The 24,292-nt window shown below is 33.9% G+C and overlaps 1 protein-coding gene across 1 annotated transcript; it reads left to right on the forward strand.

Moving 5' to 3' along the window:
* The first annotated feature begins 2,091 nt into the window (after positions 1-2,091).
* LOC129220778 (protein GVQW3-like) lies at positions 2,092-2,673 on the forward strand. Its single transcript, XM_054855208.1, has one exon. It carries the CDS (start codon positions 2,092-2,094, stop codon positions 2,671-2,673), a length of 582 nt encoding a protein of 193 aa, XP_054711183.1.
* Positions 2,674-24,292: the final 21,619 nt, after the last annotated feature.

Below are 24,292 nucleotides of genomic sequence, written 5' to 3' on the forward strand. Positions count from 1 at the left end.
ATTTTTATATTGACAGTTTTAAATAGTCAAGTTATTTAATCGTTTACCCTATTTTGATGAAAAGGCGTAAAACCAAACACAGTTGTAAATAAGGGTACCCATACTGAAAAGTAGCAAAGGGAGGTGTTGAATAATTAGGCCTAGGACTGTACTGTACACCGCGCCATTTGTGTATGTCATAGAATGATGGATGATAGGTGTGTACAGTTAGAATCAGTGTTTCAAACATTGTGGATGCGGCGTAGTATAGAAAAGTTGATAATTGCTCTATACTGCAAACGTTTGAAAGGTATCGGAAATTGATTTCTTTTTATGGTCTAGTGGTGATTTTTTTTTTTTTTTTTTGATTTACCACGGAGTGCAAAGATCATAAGCTAAGCACGTAATTCGATTAGATGTGATAGTGGTCATCTTAAGGTTGGTTTATGTAGAGAAAAATTTTCTTGGTGTGAATTTGAAACGATCTTTATAACCCATTGATTTAGCGAACGCAAATCCCCCAACATGATCACCATCTAAAGAAATGTTGATTAAGTCACTTTATAAACGTGCTCTCATGTAGATGCCCAAGAGTTTTCTTCTGGCAAACGACCAATGCGGGAGCAGGAGCGGGAAGATTAAGGCTTTCAGAAAGAAATAATTCGACCAACGAGTAGATGCAATTTTTCTAAACCAAATTTATTAGTCTACTTTGACCCACCCCTTGTTGTCTGAAATGTTTGGACTGAAATCGACGATAAGTAGTTAATTTACGTTACACTTTAAATTACCTTCTGATTTTTATTTTCAATTTTTAACTTTGATTTTTACAAAAGAAGATGCAAATCCAGCTATTCTAAATAAATTTATTTGAGAAAAATTTATTTTTTATTATTACGAATTATTATACGAAATATTTGCGAGTTATTATACAAGAACCGTAGAAATTTTTTTTTGTACACTAATTCTAACTCTCATTAATAACCAAAATATAGTGTAGGTTAACTAATTTCTGAAAAAAAGAAATAAATAAATACAATTGACTTGGACATTTTTTGCACCCAGTATTTGTCTGCTGATGATTGAATATCGTATCTCTCAAGGAGTTTTAAGCAATTCGCATTAAAATATGTTATCTTCATAATTTGTTTTAACCTTTACATTTTCTTTTTACAAAAACTAACAGTTTGTGCGGCTAGAGCTAACCTAATTTACACATCTCGCTTAATTATTTTTCAATAACACAATAAGACTCCTATCACAATGTCATTGATTGCAACAAATTACGTCTTAGCAACAAAAATGTTTTTATAGAGATACTTTGAATTAATCGAACAAAAATATCTCATCATTCGCTACAATTTTCCCCATCCTGTTAATATATTTCTCTTAAGTAAATCACATTAGATTCCACACGTTCCACAATTATACATTTCGCTTAACTAAATTAAGCAACGAAGTGTGAGGAGAGTGGGCGATTATGACATTTTGAATCGGGGGTCAAAATGATTGAATCTCGTAATGAGCTCGAGAATCTATTCCTAATTAAATTTGTCATGAAATCACAGACGATGGAAAAAAAAAGGTATTTACAACAACAGCATATATTATTCAGCTATGAATGCAAATGTCTTTACTTTTGAGGAAGCAATATTTATGTTTATTCTTAATCTACATAGCTTGCAATCATATCATTATTTCGACGAAATAACTAAATATAATGGTTAATTTTTATTAGAAAAAAATCGTTTATATCCTTAAAACATTTAGATACTACTTAATTTCAGATTTAGGGTAAAAAAAATTTAAATTCGTTATTTTTTGAAAAAAAAAAAAAAAAAAAAACCACTGTTTGAAAAATTTCTTTTCTGTAAAGGCAACCGACATTTCCGTCAACAAGATGGTTCGTTACTCTCATCGCGATATAAAAAAATTAACTTCTGAAACAATAATGTATCTAGAACCTATAACATTTTATCTACCTTTTGGAGTAAAAAATATTTGAATTTTAACCGTAGGCGGCGTGAATTATTAATAAAAATACACAGTGCGTCCAATAGGAAAGGTGATTGATTTAATATTTGCGGAACTATTAGCGCTATCTATGAAAGAATGATTGCATTAAATGCACGTACATTTCAATTATTATCTGGATTATTTTCAAAGCGTTGGCAACATCGTTTGAAACGTGATAACGCAAATTCTAGAAGAAGTCACTTGGCCTCGGTAGAAAAAGAAATGGAGCTGCGCGCTAAAATTAAATTCTGTTTTAAATTGGGTAAAAGTGCCGCAGAAACATTTGAATTGATGAAAACTGTTTATGGTAGTGAAGTACTGAGTCGTAAAAATGTTTTTAAGTGGTATGCAAGATTTCGTGATGGTAGAGACAGCTTAGAAGATGATCCAAGACCAGGTCATTCAGTAACAGTTCGAAATGATAAGAACATTGAAAAAGTGGCCAAAATCCTACGAAATGATCGTTGTGACTCTACCCGACTCATCGAAGAGGCTACTGGCATACCTAAATCCACTGTCCATCTCATTTTAACTGAAAATTTAGGAAAAAGGAAAGTCTGTGCTCGCTTTGTACCGCACACATTGACTGACGACCAAAAACATTGCAGATTGGAACACTGCAGGGACATGCAACAAAAGCGGCCACTAGGGATCCAAACTTCATGGCAAACATTGTAACTGGTGATGAAACCTGGTGTTAAAAGTATGAACCACTCAAAACGCCAGAGAGCGGAGTGGAAGAGCCCAGAAGATGCCAGACCAAAAAAAGTGCGCATGGAAAAATGCCGAATCAAGACTCTCCTCACAGTTTTCTTTGATTCGAAGGGTATCATCCGTAAGGAATTCATGCCAGAAGGTGAATCAGTTAATGCTGCTTACTACTTGAGTGTTTTGAAGCGTTTATGGGCGAGAATTCATCGAATTAAACCTGAATACCAAAACCAAGGGACATGGTCTTTTTTGCATGACAATGCGCCAACACACACAAGCTTGATGGTATGTAACTTCTTGGCCAAAAAAAGTATTGTTCTGCTTGATCACCCTCTTTTTTCCCCTGATTTGGCTCCTGCTGATTTCTGGTTGTTCCCCAAATTGAAATCGGCAATGAAAGGCAAACATTTTCCAACAGTTTCAGATATTCAGGCAGCTACGACGGCAACATTGGGGACAATTCCAAAAGATGGGTTTGAAAAGTGCTTCAAAAAAATTTCACGATCGTCTGCAGCATTGTATTGACTCCCAAGGTGTGTATTTTGAATAAATCATCTTGTAAACTAGAAAAAAAGATATGTCTTGTACCTTATTTGAAATAAGTCACTTTTTCTATTGGACAAACTGTGTATGTTTAATAGTTTTATAGTTTTTTTTATTTTACTTTTTTTTCAAATTTAGTGAAACATTCAGTCTTTACTCCGACAGCGTAATGCCTACCGAGAAGAAATTTTCAAGTTAGATTGATGACATTTTTTCTATTCTTTAAGCCAAAAAAAAAAAAAAAAGCTAGACTCGGAATTTTATTTATTTTTTTTTTCCTTTTTTGATGAGAAAAAAAGAGGAGGAAAATTCGGCCGTAGACTCCAGTGTTAAAAACGCTTTGAATCTTTCAAAAATAATCTTAAAATAATCAAATCAAGAAATTATTTTCTGAAAATATTAAATAATAAGCGTTTTTCGTTTTTTTCTTTGAATAAAATCCGCACACTTTTCTACAATGTTTTGATTTGAACTGTTCAAAAAAGAACGAATTTGTTTTTATACTAAAAAATATTGTGGAGTAAAAATGTGTGTGTAAAAATAAGTGTCCTGCATGGGATGTTTTGATTATTACATTTTTGATTTAATTGAAATAAAATAGAGGATGACAATGAGGCAGATCGATTTACTGACCGACGCTCATTTACACCCAGTATAACAAAATTTTCAATTAAAAAAAAATTTTTTTTTACGAAAGTTATTTATTTATTTAACGCATTTTTGACATTTTCTTTACTTTTAGGCATATTTTTACAGGATTCTACTCGTCTGTCATGCTTTTTCTTTTCTCTGTTTTTGTTATTTTGTTGAGTAGATAAAAAATAGTTTAGAACCCGAGTGGTAATTTCGTCTTATATTACTTTACCATTCAATCTGTGACCCACTAAGAAGGATCAACCGGGATTATAGGAATGTCTCTTGATTTTAGGAACACCCACGCAAGTGCTGATAATTAAGCAGGCACACAGTGAAACCATTGCTTCTGCAAATATGGTATTCATTGAATGCACCAAAATATTAATTTCGCTGAATGGGAAAAATTATTTTAAATGTTGATTCCTGCTTTTACATCTGGATATCCTGATTTGTTCCACTCCGTAACTGCTCACTTTTCATAAAGCGCCTTAACTTTAAGCTCAAAACCGTGGGAAAAAATTTACGCTGTCACATGACGTTGAAGATTTTAACATGCCAGACATATTAGAACGTATGAAATGGTTTGAAGGCAACAGTTCAACATTACTTGGAACTTTTTTAACCCTTCTGGTTTGTGGCATAACGTTCTGTGATAATTATTATTTATTTATGAATTAACACAATGACGTTAGATAACATTCATAGGATATCGAGGATACGTAAATTATGTTTTGCAACAATTCTTCTTGGTCCACGTCATGAGTTTTGATGTCTTTTTCGACAAAGTAATAGGGAAAAATCGGAAAAAAAGTAACATGAAAGCACAAAATGAGTTTTATTACGAAGGATAAGTTAAGATTGCAGTGAGGAGCAAACTAGACTTACATTAGAACATTGCTATTTCCGTTTTTGCAAGCTACAATGAAATCTTTATGCCAACATTTAAAAAACTAACTTTTAGATAATGTCTTTTCAATAAATCGCCGTCATAAGACTAAAGATTAATCAACTACGCATTGGTCTTGTCAGTTTTAATTTTTTTTTTTTAAATAACTTATACTCTTGCTTTAGTTTTACTACTTGATTATATAACTTACGTCTGTTTTGGGTCCTTGATAACTGATACTCTCTATTAGTTCGATTAGTTAGTTTTATCCATATGTTTTAAAGGAATACTTCAGAGTTTGTTTGTTATACCAATATAAACACCAGCTGTATAAAAGGCAAGATATTTTTATTTAACCAATGTAAAAATTATTTCAACATTTCAACTCTGCAATGTTTATTCAATAACTCTGTTCTATTATATTTCGTTTTATTGTTGCATGTCACAGAAGTTACTAACATGTTTTTCAAACATCCATTTATTATTATACTAGTACATATTTTTTTCTAATTACTACTATCAAATTTTTGGTTATACTCATGAAAATAATCAAAACACAAAACTGTGTTTTCAATGTTTTAAAATAATGATTGTTCTTCACGTTTTCTTTCAATTCCAACGATTTAATTTTCGTGTACGTATAACTTGTGTGATATCTAACAAGACTTAATCAAAAACACTTCAAAAATCAAATTTTAAATAATCTCTGATAGATAGTCAGATTTGATGTCATCACACATTATTCTACTTTATATTATATATTCTAATAGTTACCCTCATTTGAAATGCAAATTATTAATCCTTGAAATATTTTAATAACACGAGAGCGCTAATGCTTGATATCTTCCCCTGTGATTATAACTCGGCACGAAGTTACAATTCCTGATGTAATTACTTCAGAAGAATAATTCTATTATTGTAGTACCACCTGTTTGGAAGTTGTTTATTCACGTAACAAAATATATGATTAATATGAAAGCTTATACAAATGTTCTAATATGTTTTGTCAGCTGTACAGACTTAAGGATGTCAAATGCATTTCAGAATTACAATTAGTATGCAAACATGACTTGCACGATATAAATTAAGCTATTTCTCGCAAACGAGATAGCTAAAACGCAAATTCAAGTCAAAGTTCTGTTTGGTTAAACATTACGATATGGTTCTGGGCTAACGTACGGATATGGATGTGGATTACTGCGCTCAGCCTCATAACACATTAATTTTAGCTTATACTTTTTTTTTTGATTATTTTTAAAAACTTGATCTTCAAGAAAAACGATTTTTTCTAACAAACTGTTATAAAATGTATCACGTGACACTAGACACATACGTAAAAACATCTATGAAAAACGAAATGTGTAAAAATGTGTCAGGTATTTTGACAATGGTAGGTAAAAATTAAATTTACTCTGCAGACATCTCCGTTTTTATCTAACTTCATTATTTTTTGTGTATTCATTTGCTGCTTTTAAATATACATAGCTCTTCTAATTTAGTGACTGACAGTTTGTTGAAGATAGAGAGTTGTTTTAGTTAGAAATAGCTCGTCCTTTAATGCAAATTTAATAGTTTTGTACACCAAATACACATCACATTTTTTTAACAACATTTTAAAAGCTCTAAAGGTATTAACCCCTTCAGACCTGACGTCCGGTATACCGGACATAAACTTTAAACAGATGCGAATCATTTAATAATTGATAAAATTACTTGACTTTTTTTGTAGTTAACTTTTTACATTCTGCTTATTATTATCTGTTAAAGTTTTTTTCATTTGGGGTACACAACACTGACATATATAGGGATTTAGAAACAGAGAATAGCTCATTTTTTCAACCATGAATTTCGTCACTAAGGCTAAGTTTTTTCTGATTTAAAATGTATATATATATATATATATATATATATATATATATATATATATATAATAATTTCAAACGCCGATATTTTTGAAATAATTATTTAGAAAACATTTTACAATAAAATTTATTTGATATTTCATCGTTTTTTTATCTCAAGTATTAAGTTCAGAGATATAAGTCCGGAATAGTGGACGCATCACAACTCTCTTATTTTTTTCCGGAAAAACTTGAAATTGTGTCCATAATATACTTTTTACCATAGTACACTGTGTACCAAATATACACATTTTTGTTTGATTATTTCATAGTTCCGACTGAATGGGTTAAACATGAACTAATCCGATTACTCTGATACGATTAGCAGCTCCTATATCAGGCAATTGTCTGACAAGTATTTTACATCACGTTCTTCAGCTTCAATGGCAGACTATCGGTTGTGGAATTTAAAGACCTCAATAAAACAGTAGAACGAAACGAAATGCAGTATTTCAAAATTACCTGAATCCATAAACTTTAAAACTAACATTTTTTTCTTTTTTTTTTGATGTTTTTCCAAAAACAGAAAAAAAGCATATTGTTATATGCATTTTTGTTACATTGTTTAACTTAAACACGCATATCTTACAATCTTGCTTCATGAAAGAGCATTTGCTCTTATTATAAGCACTGCACTAATCAAGAATATGTAATGCTCTCAGTTGTAAACTCAATGGTCAATAATTATGGTCTTCTAAAATGACTTACTAGGCACAAACGTCAACCTATAGCTTCATCATCAACAGAATCAAGACATGGGGGAAATGCCGTTAACGTTTAAATATGCACCGAAGTTAGCATCCATATCCTTCAATCTTAATACGAGACAACAGTTGTGCCACCGTATGAAACTGATCTCTAATGAGGAAGTGAAATTATTAATACTCCTATTAGTTGATGTCCTCTGTGAATATATTGGTATACGCATCTCGAAATGACATTATCTGATCAACTGGACACGAGATGCTACAGAAATCATTTGCATTTAACATTAAGTGGAGATTTATTGAAGCCTGCTTGTTAATTTAAGTGTGTTTAGCAGATAATTTGACTTATCGGAGATTTTTGAAAGTTAATTTGTTTGTAAATGTTAAATATTCTATTTTTGAGTTAAATATATTTGTGAGAAATTAAATGTAACATTGTAATAGTTTGTCATAGCAATTTAGTGATAGAATGCTATGTGGGAAGTGGAAAGGGGAGAAAAGTGAATTTGAAATAATAACAAAAATTTAGCTGGAAAATTGGGCACATATTTTATGGTATTGAGCAAAATCGTAAAAAAAAATCCAAAGACTAATTTATGTGAAAAGTGTAGAAAATATTTAGTATATAACCGTATATTTAGAAAGTGGGACAAGTTATTTTATTTTACCTTTTGTGAGGCAATTAAAGATCAGCGTTTCATTCATTATTTTTATTAATGAAGAGCTAAAATTTCCACCCCCAAATATTAGGGTTCCTAATTTTTTTACACTAATTTTTTACAGATGAAACGATCATATTAAATGTTCTCTTAAATTACCATTATCATCAACCTTCCTTTGTTCTAAAATTAAATGTTTTCCCCACTTTAAAGGAAAAAAAAAAGAAAAAGACTCCTACTTACAAAGAAAATTTTTAAGCTAGCTGCACGGAAAAATATTTTAACACGTATTCACATAGAGAAAACCGTACGTCTGTCCACTTAACTTGGTGAACGTGATGTACGGAGGATGTATGACTTACGCTTCAGTTTTGAAGTTACAAAATCATTTGCATATCTCGTCACTCTGTATGATTGTTTTAACTTTAGTTACAACTTTTACACTTTGCCTGCCATGGAAGTCATATGTGATAACTAGAGAAGTACCGAGTAGCACTTTGACCGAGTAGCCGAGTACCGAGTACTCGGACTTTAACTACTCGGCCGAGTGCCGAGTTACCGAGTATTCAACCTTTCACAACTCGGCCGAGGTACCGGGCACCAATTATGTTTTAAGAAGAACCTCCGTGTGAATTTTGTGATGAATTTTGAACTTATTGGAATAGTAGTATAGACCTCCTTGTCCAAAAAAAGTTTTTAAAACTAAATTCCTGCTGAAATTTAGCTACGCATTAGTTAAAAAATTTTGTTTATGTCAAAATTTTTACAAAAAAATTATTTTTAAAATTAAAAATAAATAAATAAAAGGTATAATCAAGTTGGAATTGGACAAGTTGTACCAATCTATTATAGTTCCAGTCCGCCAAACATAATTTTGTAAAAGCAAATAAACAAATGTGCAGGAACACTGCAGACATGTGTTTCTGCGTTACAGGAAATTCCTTTATTATTGCACAAAATGTGAGCTAAAGAATGTAAAGACATTCGACACAAAAAATCCGATTTTTGTCGGATGCCTTTAAATCCATGAGCTCACATTTTGTGCATTCATAAAGGAATTCCTTGCAACGCCAAAACACGTGTCTGCAGTGTTCCTGTGCTGTGCTCTTAACATTGTTTTATTTCCTCTTATTTTTTAAGCAAAGGTATTTTTATATTTCTTATAACTAATTTTTGTTTGTAGCAAAAATCCATTTTTGACATAAAAATTCCATATTTTCTATACTTTTTTTGCACAATTTTTATTAATTAAGTTTTATTAACTTTGGGGACATTACAATAAAGATTTATTCCATTGAAGCATTACAAACTTCATTATTCTCAAAATTTAAATTTGACTTGTAAATTTGAATTGTAAATGATATCAGAATATTATATATGCTTCCGCTTTTTTATAAATTTTAATATCTGTGTTCAACAATATTCAATTTTTTGCAACTACTCGGTATTGGCCGAGTATCTGATCAAAATTTGGCCGAGTAGGCCGAGTACCGAGTAGTTACCGAGTACTCGGTACGTCTCCAGTGATAACCAGTGATGTTTCCGTTTGAGACACCGGCTACCAGATACGATAGTCCATGTTTTAATCATTGATCCGTGGTGAACGTTTGCAAGTTTGGCTTTGGAGTCAAAGTGCTAACGCAGTAAAAACATTAGCTATCGTTCTTCACTATACTACACACTCTCACAATTTAAACGGGAAAGAAATATATTTCTGGTAAACATAACCTAGCAACGTCGTAATTCTATGATTAGGATGTGCGTAACCTTAACAATGCTAACAGGTTATTTTTGTTCCGACTATATTGTGCGTACAAATTCAAGAACGAGTGGTTGGTAAATTTCAAAAATAAAAAAAAAGAAACAGGTTTAGTGGAATGGTTTTATTGCCCCCATGAAATTATATAGATATTGCCTTTTTTCAACCAATTTTCAATGGTACAAACAATAACAATTCGGAAGGGATGAAAGCTACTTGCTTCATTAAAATTATTTTATATGAAGACAAAACTACTTCATTCTATCTCTAATTAGGTGGAAAGTCTGAGATGCTGTGGAATTCTTTTCTGAGAATTAAAAATATGAATAGTAGCCGCCAAAGAAACAATGAGTTCATAAGAAAGTCAGACCAAACAACGTAAGTAGAAGCACAAATTTGTAAATTACAGCAGACACGTGTTTCGGCGTTACAGGGAACGCCTTTTTCAATGCAAAAAATAATGAGCTTATGGATGAAAAGACATCCGACAAAAGATGTCTTTTCATCCATAAGCTCATTATTTTTTGCATTGAAAAAGGCGTTCCCTGTAACGCCGAAACACGTGTCTGCTGTAATTTACAAATTTGTGCTTCTACTTACGTTGTTTGGTCTGACTTTACTATTCAGCACAAAGGTATTTATTTATCTTAATGAGTTCATAGTCGTACATGGCTTATACTAGCCTAAATCATTTTCTCTTGAATACATCTTATCAAATATTGATTGTTTGCTTTAAAAAGATAATGCAAAAAAAAAAAAAAAAAAAAAAAATCACAATTGTGATTAAAAGTCATTTCTATTTTTTCTTCATTTCGAAGAAATATCTTTACGAGAAACGAACTAAAATATAGTTTGTTTCTCAAAAAGACATTTCTCACTCATATTTTCTTGTGGCTGTAAAAGGATATGCTTCTGTGGTAAAAGAATATGCTCTTACATAGCTGGACTGCATTTCACTTACAGAACGATGCAGATTATTTCCAACGAAGCAGATTATAAGCAGATTATTTTCTGGAAGCGTTCCATGATTTAACTTGCTTTTACCATTTTCTTGTTATAAAAGTAGAAAAGCTTTCCTGAATCGTTACACTTTTCATGTATGTCACACACTAGTGTGAAAAAACTTTTTAAGCTTACCGTGTAAGTATATATCCAACTTAGTTATTTGATGCTAAGCAGCTTCCAGATGCTGTAGCTCTGCCATAACAGGAGGCAAATGATTTGTTTAGTTTTTGCTTGCAAGTCTCCTTCAGCCTCAGCCATCCTTGCTTTAGGAGCTTTCTTGGTAAATCAGGAATAAACCAAGCTGTCTCTATAAACTTAATTAAGTTTCCTCGGAATATTCCTTGTTTATTCCAGAAATATGTGTGGGGACTCCAGGTCAGTGGACTCCGGAACTCCTCTGACAGCTCCTCCTCTGTTTTACAGCTCCAGTTGATCAGCGCAATCAGTAGCGAACACGCGCGCTACTCAACTCTGCTCAGGAGAGTTAACTCACGTGCGCTCCATCGAAGCGAGGTTGTTCCTGGAGAGCTTGCGACGAGGTGTTTCGCCCGACAGCGAACCTTTCAAATGTTACCTTTTACTGTTTAAAAGTTTTAATGTTTTAGTAGCCTTTGCTCAGTTTTTAATGTTCATGTAGATCTTTTATAAAAATAAATAGTTTTAAAGGACAAGCATTCCAGCGTCCTTAGTGGTGACCCGGTGAACTGTAAATACACAACCATATCAATGTGGAGTTAGAGTTGGTGCTGCTACGAGACTTTAGTTATGCCTGCTGTTGTTTCGAGCTACCTTAGCGACTGTTTTCCGTTTTCTGGTGCAAATGGATACTTTCAAGACTGACGCTAAATGTCGGATTTCTACTTCGCAACTGGAATGGGGGTGAGTTATCTATTTCTGTGACCGAGAGAGTCCCCCCCCCCACAATTTTTTGTCTTGTATTTTCATTCTGTAATATGTCTGAAAACGAACAAGCAGCTCTTGACGGTTTGCAACAGCAAATTACGCAGTTGACATTGCAAGTTGGGAAATTGTCTAAAGAGAGGGGTCGCTCGCCTTACAGAAAGCGGTTTAGCTCCCGCGATAGAAATGACAGCAGAAACGGGCAACATACTCGGGGCAATTCAGATTTTTGCTTCTACCACAATCGTTTTGGTCAAAAAGCAAACAAATGCAGGCAACCTTGTGCATTCGCCCAAAAAGAACTAGTGAATGCTACCACTCACGATGGGGCAGGTAGCAAGATGTGTTTGGTAAACACCACAAATCGACTCTGTGTTTATGATCAGGGTTCGAATACCAAGTTCCTAATAGATACTGGCAGTGATGTTTCGTGCATTCCCGTCAAGGGTAATCAGCAAAATTGTCCAAATGCTTTTGAATTGTTTGCTGCAAATCATTCAAAGATAAAAACATATGGTAGAAAACTGCTGCAATTAAGTTTGGGTCTCAGACGTGAATTCAAATGGCACTTTATTATAGCTGATGTTTCTATGCCCATCATCGGAGCAGATTTTTTGACACATTTTAATTTATTGGTCGACCTAAAACGCAAACGATTAATTGACGGTATTACCAAATTGGGTTCCCGCGGTAGTCTTGACTTTAGCCAACAGACAGCAGTCAAAGTAATAGTAGAAAATTCTATTTATCATGCTATTTTAAGTAAATATCCAGATATAACTACGCCTAACCCAAAATTTAAATGTGTTAAACATTCCACCGAACATCACATAGAAACAGTCGGTCCACCCGTGCATAGTCGCCCTAGGCGATTGCACCCTAAGCTGTTAGATACAGTTAAAAAAGAATTCGAGTTCATGATTGAAAAAGGTATTTGTCGACCTTCGAAAAGCCCTTGGTCGTCTCCTTTGCATGTTGTCAACAAAACTTCAGGCGGAATACGTCCCGTTGGGGATTATCGAAGGCTAAATGCAAAAACTGTCCCAGACAGGTATCCTATTCCACATTTGCAGGATTTTTCTTCTTCATTGTATGGAAAGAAAATTTTCTCTAAACTTGACATTTTTCGTGCTTATCATGCAATTCCAGTTCATGAGGAGGACATCGAAAAAACGGCAATAACTACTCCGTTTGGCCTTTTTGAGTTCCCTTTCTTAAACTTCGGGCTTTGTAACGCAGCTCAGTCTTTCCAGCGCTTTATTAACGAGGTTTTGAGAGACTTGGATTTTTGTTTTGCATATCTTGATGACATCCTGGTATTTTCAAAAACAGAGGACGAGCACGTAGGACATCTGGATCAAATTTTTCAAAGACTTAATGATTACGGAATTCAGTTAAATACTTCAAAATGTGTCCTAGGGGTACCTGAGTTGTCATTTTTGGGTCATATAATTTCATGCAAAGGAATAAAACCTTTACCAGAGAAAGTGCAATTAGTTTTGGATTATAAGGAACCAAAAACTGTAAAGGAACTGCGCGCATTTTTGGGTCTAATAAATTTTTATCGTAGATTTATTCCCAAGGCAGCTAAAAAGCAGGCTATTTTAAATGAATACCTTAAGAATACCCCCAAAAACACCAATAAAGAAATACAGCTATCCGACGAAGCCAGAATTGCCTTCAATGAATGTAAACAACAGTTAGCTGAAGTAACCTTGTTGGCTCATCCATCAAACAATGCTGAACTTGTTTTATGTATGGATGCCTCAGATTTCGCGATAGGAGGTTCTCTTAACCAAGTAATCGATGGTGGTCTTCAGCCTCTTGGGTTCTTTTCTCGAAAACTTTCCGACACAGAAAACCGCTATAGTACATACGATCGGGAATTGTTGGCCATTTTTGCGGGGATAAAACATTTTCGGTACATGCTAGAGGGAAGACAGTTTTGTGTATATACTGATCATAAGCCTCTTACTTTTGCATTCCGCCAAAAATCTGAAAAATCCTCACCCAGGCAAAATAGGCAACTAGATTACATTGCACAATTCACAACAGATATCCGTTTTGTTAAGGGGTCTAAAAATATTGCTGCTGACACTCTCTCTCGGTTATCAGTTTTAGATACTCCCTCTAATGTCGAGTCCTCTACTGAGCTTGAAAAGGCATGCATGTTTCCTGCCTCGAGTGTCAACCAGATAGATCTTCCTTCATCGACGGACTTTGTTGCTATCGCAGCAGAACAGAAGTTGGATACAGAGCTACAGAAACTTCTTGTTGGTACGGCGCCAGAAAACAGCCTCAACCTACAGCCCATGCAGCTTGGCCAGGGCACAACTCTATATTGTGATGTGCGAGATGCAAGTATCCGTCCATACGTCCCATTGAAGTTCCGCAGGAAAGTTTTCCTGAACTTTCACCGCTTGTCACACCCAGGCATTAAAGCTTCGCGTAAACTACTGCAGAAGCGTTTCGTTTGGCCCGGGATGCACAAGGACATAGCGGAATGGACTCGTGCTTGTATTCAGTGCCAGAGGTCTAAGGTGCACCGACATACAGTTAGCCCTCTGAAAAGCTTCAATCTGCCTTCACAACGGTTTAGCCACGTCCACGTCGACCTCGTTGGACCACTCACTCCTTCGAATGGATATCGTTATTTGTTAACTTGTGTTGACCGCTATACCCGTTGGCCAGAAGCCGTCCCTCTGGTTGACATTTCTGCAGACACAGTAGCACGACAGTTTTACAGAACGTGGATCTGTCGGTTTGGAGTTCCAGATTTCGTCACTACTGACCAAGGTAGACAGTTCGAGTCCGAGCTCTTTACGTCTCTTACAAAGTTCCTGGGAATCTACAAAATTCGGACATCACCCTACCATCCGTCTTCTAATGGACTGGTGGAAAGGTTCCACCGTTCCCTCAAGCAGTCGTTACGCTGTCACACCTCGACTCATTGGGATGAGGTTCTTCCTACAGTGCTTTTGGGGCTCCGAACAGCTTACAAAGCTGACCTTTCTGCAAGCGCTGCCGAAATGGTGTACGGCTCATCCTTGCGTCTTCCAGGAGAGTTTTTCCAGCCCATGGACACCAGCATAGTCCTCGACCCTACCAAGTTTGTGCACAAGCTGAGAGACTGTATGTCATCCTTAAAGCCAGTGCCTACTAGTGCCCACTGCAAACGCAGTCCTTTTGTGCAGAAGGACTTGTTAACGTCGACTCATGTGTTCCTTCGCATTGACTCTCTACGAAAGTCTTTGGAGCCAACTTATTCCGGTCCTCATGAAGTGCTCGCTAGACAGGAAAAGACTTTTCGCATTAAAATCAACAACAAAGAGGCAGTTGTGAGTATAGATCGGCTAAAACCTGCTTTCCTTTGGGTTACGGATACTGGATCAACCCCATCACCTCCAGTACAACCTGAAAAATTGACTCCGGCATCCGTGGAACTACCTACTAGTGCTCCATCGAAAACCACACAGGAGTTCTACACCACGCGATCAGGGCGTCGTGTTCGATTCCATAAGTATTCATAAAACGTTTCGTTGTCACTGGAGGGGGAGTACTGTGGGGACTCCAGGTCAGTGGACTCCGGAACTCCTCTGACAGCTCCTCCTCTGTTTTACAGCTCCAGTTGATCAGCGCAATCAGTAGCGAACACGCGCGCTACTCAACTCTGCTCAGGAGAGTTAACTCACGTGCGCTCCATCGAAGCGAGGTTGTTCCTGGAGAGCTTGCGACGAGGTGTTTCGCCCGACAGCGAACCTTTCAAATGTTACCTTTTACTGTTTAAAAGTTTTAATGTTTTAGTAGCCTTTGCTCAGTTTTTAATGTTCATGTAGATCTTTTATAAAAATAAATAATTTTAAAGGACAAGCATTCCAGCGTCCTTATATGTCTTTAATCAGAAAGGTTTCTGACTTATTCAGAAAGATTAAGGTTAACGTCTGGCAGTTATTCAATTTCAGTGGGGAACTTTGTTGTTTTTTGCCAGAAATATTACTGTCAGAAACTAAGAAAAATAGCTGCTCATTATTAAACAGGAATGCTTTGGATTTTCTTCAGTGCTGGCACCATTCTTTAACCACTTTGCCGGATTTAAATCTTTGATTGTCAACAGTTGTTCTAAAATGTATTGCAACTTGATTGTAGTCCGTGAAAGATATCAACCTATAGAAAAATGTTCTTTATCTAGCGACATAATTTTCCCTGACTGCAAAATATGCTCGTAATTAAGAAAGTTTTGTATGAGTACGAGCTTTTGCGTGTAAAACTTCGTCTGAAGTGCATATCACACGCAGATACAGTTGAGTTCAATCGTGTTCGCAAGCTCAGTTTTACACTGTCAGTCCGCATATTTTAACAGTAGTAGTGATGCTTTATCTATTCTAGAAAATGCTATTCAGTAAGTGCTGTAAGGATTTTATTATGTTACGGTTTATAAGTACTGGAAAATGAAATTGTAAAATGAATTAAAATATATAGTGTAAAGGCACCAGTAACAGGCAGCCGTATATTTGGATTTATAAGTTTTTAGGTAAAACTCATGTTGCTGCGACCAAAGAATATGGTGCAACCCTCTAGTGTTTATCAGAGTGAATTTTATGAGCCAGTTGGTATTTACAAGGCAGCGGTGGAAGTTTATGAACGGCCACCATGAGGTCAGCCGTTGTTTCGTGTTCAGTTGAATTACTGAGGTTTTAGATCTAAAAATACAGAACTTTTGCACATTTTGAAGACAAAAGGGGAATTATGCTCATTATTCATCCTTTCCTCATCCTATCTGTAGTGGGGTATCATCATAGTTTACAGTGTCTGTTACTGAGGGTCGAATCTTTTTTTTCGGAATTGAGCAAATAAAAATAGAATTAACTAATTCAAAGGATCCAGAAGCAGCCAAACGTTATATGTGAGATGTAGTTGCAGGAGAGAAAAATAGTTTAAAAATTCTAAATACATTAAAAGGCTCAGAAGATTAAGTTAGCTTGAGAGCGATGTCTTAAGCATGTCTGTTACTGGTGCCGTTATCCTGCTTCGGATGTCACGAAGTTATAAGTGAGATAATCGGAAATAATATCGGGCATTCCATGTGACGAAACTGGGCATTTAAACCATTTCTATCGGTATGGGTTTGTTCCATAAATATAAATAAAATAAGCTAGAAATTATATTTTTGGTAGCAACAGTATGGAGTTTTCATGAGAATGGCTTATACAATATAAATAAATCATTTTGAAGAAAATAATCGACGAATTTTGCATTAAAATGCCTGTGACGGAACTTGACACATATGAGTCCCGCTCTGTCATTGGCATTTAGTCGCAAAATTCTCAATTATTTTCTCCAAAAAGAATAACTTATTATCTTCTACTTCATGCGCATAAAAAATCCATGCTTTTGCTACCAAAAATGCAATTTCTAGCTTCCTTTATTTGTATTTGTGTAACAAAACCTACTCTGACAAAGCTACTCCTAATATCCCATTCTGTCACACAATGACACATTTGCATTAAAATTTACGATGGGATTTGATCCGTCAAAAGTATTGGGGCGCAGATATTATGTAATACAAAGTTACTATTTTGAAACAGGATATTGTTATGAAGCAGGTAATTTCAAATAATTCTCAGTAAAATTCAGTAGCAGAAGTAATTTTTTATTAGTTGCGTAAACAGTCCGGTTTTTTACGATTAAAAATTTATCATCTTTTACATTACCATCAGCACGTATGATTACAGCTTTTGGAGTACATGTCTTTTTTATTATTGTGTCAAAGATTTCCTCCAAAACCATAACTAAACTACATTTGCATTAAATGGACGACATCATTTACCTATTTTCAAGAGAAAATAGTTTCCCCTCATTCCCGCAATGCTTCTTGACCAATTCTTTTCCGTGCCCTTTCTATGACACACCATTTGGTCAATGGTCTGCAGATCATTGGGTGGGTCATTTTCTTCCCATTAAGTGTTCTCTCTTCCAAATGGCTGCTCCATACATCAACTGAACTGAAAGGAGAAAGGAGGAAACTCTACTTGAGGTTTCCGAAAAAAGAGCATAATATGGAGGTAAAGAATAAAAGCGGAACATAATGGAAAATTACGACTTCTTAAAAAATTAAGACCTAATAATATGTTATAAGTATATGCAGAACAAATTTTAGTTAGTTATAATATTACCTAACTAAGTATTAGTACTGTTTTTATCAACTTGAATTATTTCTTTTGACAAAATCATAGCTGTTTTTTTGGGGGGGGGGGGAGGATTTTTCAAAAGCGGTGGGGTTGTTTCCTTAAATCAAAAGTAATACTTTTAGTCACTACAATTTATAAAATAAACAAGAAAAATTTAAAAAAAAAAAAAAAACAAGGAGCAAGGAAAACCTTTTATTTTTCCAACAGTTATTTTTTATTTAATTTTTTTTAAATGTCCGATTTTGAAAATAAGGTGTGGTCTTTATGGCATCACAATTTATGCACTTTGACGCGCTACTCTATTGCCGTGCTAAATGATAACGCTTTGCTGTCAAATGTGTTTCCAGGATATGATAATTTGCGCTGTGCGCTAATGGCGTCAGTTAATGGCAGTACATCACTTGTGATGTCATGTGCTGAAGCGTAAAAAATAAATTTCCATCTGAGCACCATTTAAAATAATTGTTAAACAATTTGAAACTTCGTCAAATTATTTTTTTAAAAAAAATGGTTAAATACTATGTTTTGAAACGTGCTGTTTCAGAGAAAAATCCTTTTAAAACTTTAGAAACAACCTCAATCTAATTACGTATTAATTTCACTCTAGCATAGCTCGAAAATACTTCAATTTGCAAATAGCATATTCTGTTTCATAAACGTTTCGAAATTTTTACCAGTGGTCACAACCCTTTAAAATTGTTTCTGAAGAGTTCAAACTTTACGTGTGCTACCTAGGTTCACTTTGTGACTAAAACTGACTCACATTCTTCTTTTTTTTTTTATGTGCGACGGTTTCCTAGGTAAGGTGATGTCGTATCGTTTATTTGATTTAATCATTAATAATGGAAAACAAACTTTAAGAGATTGTTGCACCCCATATAGATGCATTTATTCACAGTGTGTTTTTATTTCAAAGTTGCCTGCTTTAAAATAAAAATTCATTTTAATATTACTCTTTTAGTCATTTTTACTCAATTGACAAATTATTTGTTTTGTTATTGTATTGTTATCTTTTTTGTTAATTTATAAACAAGTGTAAATTATTACTATTTATGAATGTTACTTTTTCATAATATTTACTATAAATAAATTATATGAAAAGACATTCTGAAATGTATGCAAAATAATGGCTTTTAAAAACAATGAGTTATCACCCTCAGAGCACAGAAATTCTAAGGAAAAAAAAAGAAGTATTATTAATGAATGAATAAATACAATTAAATAATATGAAATAAAAAAGTATTTCAAAAAAATAAAAAGGTAAAAAAAAAAAAAAAAACTTAAAGACATGACTACAATAACATGTTTTGAAAAGTCGGAAAACAAATTTACCTTGTCAGAAATGAATTGAATGTTTATGTTTTTGCACGTTTTGTTTAAATTTTGGATAGCTAAAACACAATGAAAGAGCTTTTTTTTTTGACAAAATGATATCATTTTGCATCGTAGCTGCTTGATAATGTAACGCAAAAAAAAACTACACAACTTTTCGAAAATAATTAGTTCCAAAAAAGAAAGAATTTTTTAAATTAATATGTTGAAATATGCAAACAAACTCGGAAATTCTTCTAGAAATTTAAAATATTGGACACCAATTGTTATTGTTTATCCTATGTTGAAAGCACCTATGTATACAAACATTAAACTAATGTTTAAACACATCATTTGAGACCAGCTTCAACTCGGCGAATCATTGGCTAGATTGCTCGCGGCAAACATCTTGTTTGACCAACAGCCGTAATATTAAGGAAAGTGCATGTGGCTGTGCTTTGGGCTTTATATCAAGGGGAATTTCTGTTGTACGCTTTCATTAAAACAGGAAGTTCAGGGCTGCAGTGTGGTTCTTGGAATACGCATTCCATTTCCTACCATTACTACATTCAGGTGTAATTTAGTTTCTCGCTCTAAGTTATTTTGCACTGGGAACAATCGTAATTATATTATAATATTTATAGTAATTTTTCTTTTAAGAGTGTTTTTCTAAAATTGTTGACCTGTGAACCGGTAAAAAATGGCGAAAAAAATTCTATGGTCTGACGTATTTTTCTCACTTCTCTGTAACAAAACCAGGAATTAAAGAGTTATCGTATTTAATTTGCTATTTGTGTTTTGATTCTCACTTGCAGTAATATTTCAGTTTAAGGATACATAATTATTATTGCACTTATTATACATAAAAGTATTAACCTTTGAGATAAATAAAAGAAAATTATAAGAAATTTGTATCTTTTGACGCGGACATGTAAAAATCCCCGGGGAATGAATATTTGTTTTAATGGTTTGCGGGTCTACCAGAGGAACGTTTAAGAATGCCTGTTTCATGAAATATGCATTCAATTGGCATTTATTATTGTTGGCATTTAATAAATAACAATTAAGTTGAACAAAGTAACTTAACCTATTCTGTTAAATCTTTAGTTGTTTGATAGAATTGGTTTGTTGAACGTTTTTTTAAAATTCGTATTGTAGTAAAAATTTCCAGATGTTTCTCCAACAGGCTTTCGTGCTCTCTGTTTATTAAAGCGAGCTTTAAAAAAACGCCATTCAAGTATACTGAACGAACTTTCGAAAACGATCCAAGCGGAGTTTAAATAAAATGAACCTGGCAGTAGGTACAAAGAAAGTGTTTACTTTATCGCGAAAATCGAACCAGGGCTATAGTTAAGAATGACGGCTATCACACGGAATCAACACTTAATAATAATCCGAAACGTCGCTGGTAACTGTCATGGAACATTTCGGGATCTCACAGGTTTCCAACTATTTCCTGTGAAAATTAATAGTTGGGGAGATAGCGACAATTTTTAATACATAATTTATATAAAGCCAGAATTGTTTTTAATCGTAGAGTAGTTTACTTAAAAGAAGAAAACGCAAGTCTACCAAAAAGTTATCGTTGCAATAATTAATAAAAAATTTTGCAATATATTGCAAAAACTTTTAAAATTGTCTTATATATATAAGGCTGAAACTCGGTAATATTATTGATTACGTAGAAACATAACGAAAAATATATGTCTACCGCGTCCGAAGCGCTGCCGTGCCTTGTCTACCACCCACGCAAGGTGCGAAAAAATCTGTCAATTTTGACTTAAATATATAAGCCTAAATTTTTTTAAAATAATTGTTTATAATGTATAAAATATAAAAACAAAAGTCTACCAGTTGTGTTATGTTGCAAAGGCATGATAGACGCCACGGAATGTCGACCTCGTACCTCTATGTACCGTTAATCGGGCTGCTAGCACTCGCTCAAAAAAGTTTGCTTATCGTCCCGAAATTTAAATAAATAAAGCTGATTTATTTTTTAATAAATGATTTAAATCTTATTTTCACTAAAATTTTTCGTCTACCGTGACTAAGAGGTTGCATAGTCTTTGGTAGACATTGCTTAAAATATAAGGTAGTTGGAAAAGTATGATTATTTTATCTTTTCGTTCTTTATAAATGGAAATTTTTCAATTATTATTTTTTTTAGGATTACAATTTTCTATCATATTTAAATTGATATTCATACTTTTGTTACATTATTCATATATATATATATATATATATATATATATATATATATATATATATATATATATATATATATATATATATATATATATATATATATATATATATATATATATATATATGTTACGGCCAAAGCCAGAAATCGGCCAGTTCGCGAATTGGCCAGCCAATTCGCGAACTGGCCAACATTGCTGAAAACTTACCGGCCAAAGGCCGAAATGTCCTTCATTTGGCCGGCCAATTCGCGAAGTGGCTATGGACGATCGGCCAAAGTACGAATAGGAAAATCAAGAGGAGATTGTATTACACTGTTAAAAATGCAGCATTTTAAAATGAGTACTTCTGTGTACTGTTATTTTTTTCATGATATACACTTCTTTCAGAAACGAGTTCAAATATAATTGATATTTCTGTGTTAAAAATGAGCTCATAATATATAAAAATATGATCTCGTGTTAGTCTGTTTTTATATTAAAGCCATAATACATATTATTCAGTAACAATACATGATGTGTTAATGTGATAGTTTAAAAAAGTACATTTGCGCCCTTCAAATGAGCGAATTATATCTTAAATAAATGCGTTGTGTAAAGTGTGCGAATGCAAAGGTAAATTGAGTTGAGGACAATCGACAGTCTTTTTCTGCTGCGTAGACTTAATTTTAAAGATTCTAGATCACATTGTATCGAGAAATATGGCTTTTTTTTTTGGAATGCCTCCATAATAAGGGCTCATTAAGACAAATATAAAGTGAAAATAGTTTTATTGTTATTATCAATTATTTAAAGACATTTCCTTAATGCAGGTTTTTTCGAAATTCCCCTACAATATGCCCTTATCAATATTTTATAAATAAATGTCGTTATATTTTTTTTTAAATTTACTCTTAGTATTGTTTTTTTTTTCCTTTGTAAAACAGTCCGAATTTTTACGAAACAATATTTCGGAAGAGAAAGCAATCTAGAACATTTAGCATATTTTCCTTTTTTTTTAAACATTTAGGAAAGGTTGTTCTTATTGTCATAGTATTTGTTTTAACTCTTTCTTTTTTTCCAAACGTTTTCCGCACGTTTTACTGCAATTATTTAAGGTTAAATTGATTGCGTGTATTTTAGTTGGTTTTCTCTTCGTCTTACTGTATTTGCAATCTGGATTTTAATTCAATTTTTTTTTTCTTCTTGAGGACGCGGAATGATCATTTATATAATTTGCGTTGAGTAGGTATTTGAGCTAAATTCTTTTTTTTTCTACGGGGGACAGAGGAGCGAGATTTTTCTTTTGTTCTAGATACAATGTGTTTTTAATTACCTTTTGCTGCGAGGAGGGCGAGAGAGCGGGATTATCGTTTAAAACACTTTCGTAAGAAAGGGTGTATCGCTAATCGTTCGGAGTTCGCTTCGCTCGCAAATAGATTGGGTTACGGTAGCGTAGTTACTTGTCGAGTTTGAAGATGAAAAACTACAGAGTTTTTTCATTATTTTACATTTTAAAGCAACTGTTTATGTAATTTAATGTCTTTTTCATATAGCGAAATATTTTAAACTGCTGTTTTTTTTTAATAGGTTTTCTTAAAGAGTGGACGCATTTTGGTATAAGAAAATGATTATTTTGAATCAGAGATGGGAGGGGGAAGGATTTTCCTTTATTCGTACCTTCCTTTAAATTCTTAGCACGGGCATCGTCTTACGGATATAGCTTGTAATTAATAAAATTACTCTCATAATTTTCGAAATGGCCTATCGCACCAACGCAGCGGTGTGAATAGCCAGTGAGTACAGACTAATCGCACGGACTTGGCGCAAAACATGCTAAGTTTCCCCTCTTTGCTATCGCGTTTTTTAATAGTCAAGTCTACACAAATGAAAGCAGAAGTGAAAAAATAAACACTTGTAGCTTCTCAAAGCTCAAACTTGATTCTTCCAACAAAGCATATTTCAAGAAAATATCAACCATGACAATTTCTAAATGGAAGCAAGTCTATATTATTCGTGCAATAAGTCATTTCCAAAATATGTGTTGCCGACGATTCAGTTACTATATATTTGGATTTTCATCACTACTTTATAACTAATGTTTTATTCATGATTCATTTTGGCTTGGAGATTTTCTCTGAGATCTGGTTTTGAAGAAATTCGGGTTTAAGAGGGAGTTTAAAAAGAACCAATTTTAAATAGAATTCTGGGGAGGGGAGCACACACTAAATTCCTTACTTGTCATTAGGTTTGGTGTCGGAATGAAAATTATGTTTAAAATTTGTGTCACGAACACTGAAAGGTTGAGAAACACGGCCTTAGGCTTAACCTCAGCTGGGACCGGTCGAGTATTATGTAAGCAGAAAGGGGAGACTAAGGGCTTATTTTCTCTGATAAGAGGAGTGGGGCACAAAAATTCTTAGGTAAGCATTAAATAATGAAGCAGTTACAATGCAACGTAAAAGACGGGGAAAAAGAGCATCCTGTGACGCACAATATGTCATAAAACCTTATATGTAAGCAAAAGGGGGAAGGGGGTATAGCGTATGCTTATTTTTTCTCAAAAAGTGAGGGAGGGGGGATACAAAATGACCAACAAATGCTTCCACAATACTTCAATGACACTTTATTAGCGATCGCATATAATTTCAACTGAAAGTATTTACATATAGAAGTGTAAATACGAGAAATACATACTCATAACTCAGTCGAAGAATTAAAGGCAAGAAAAACGAAGTCGAAACTTTGAATATCTATTGGCACACCTTCATAGGGACGTGGTAGCACCCTCCAAAAGCCAAACGAGAGAACATCATATCAGCCTAGTCGGAAACTAGGGACCCGACTTGGGGTCAATGTAGTATAAATTTGACTGGTTTTATAGTGGGAAACGGGCCTGGTGACGAAATTG

The sequence above is a fragment of the Uloborus diversus genome, chromosome 4 (assembly GCF_026930045.1).
Source record: "Uloborus diversus isolate 005 chromosome 4, Udiv.v.3.1, whole genome shotgun sequence".
Classification (NCBI taxonomy): domain Eukaryota; kingdom Metazoa; phylum Arthropoda; class Arachnida; order Araneae; family Uloboridae; genus Uloborus; species Uloborus diversus.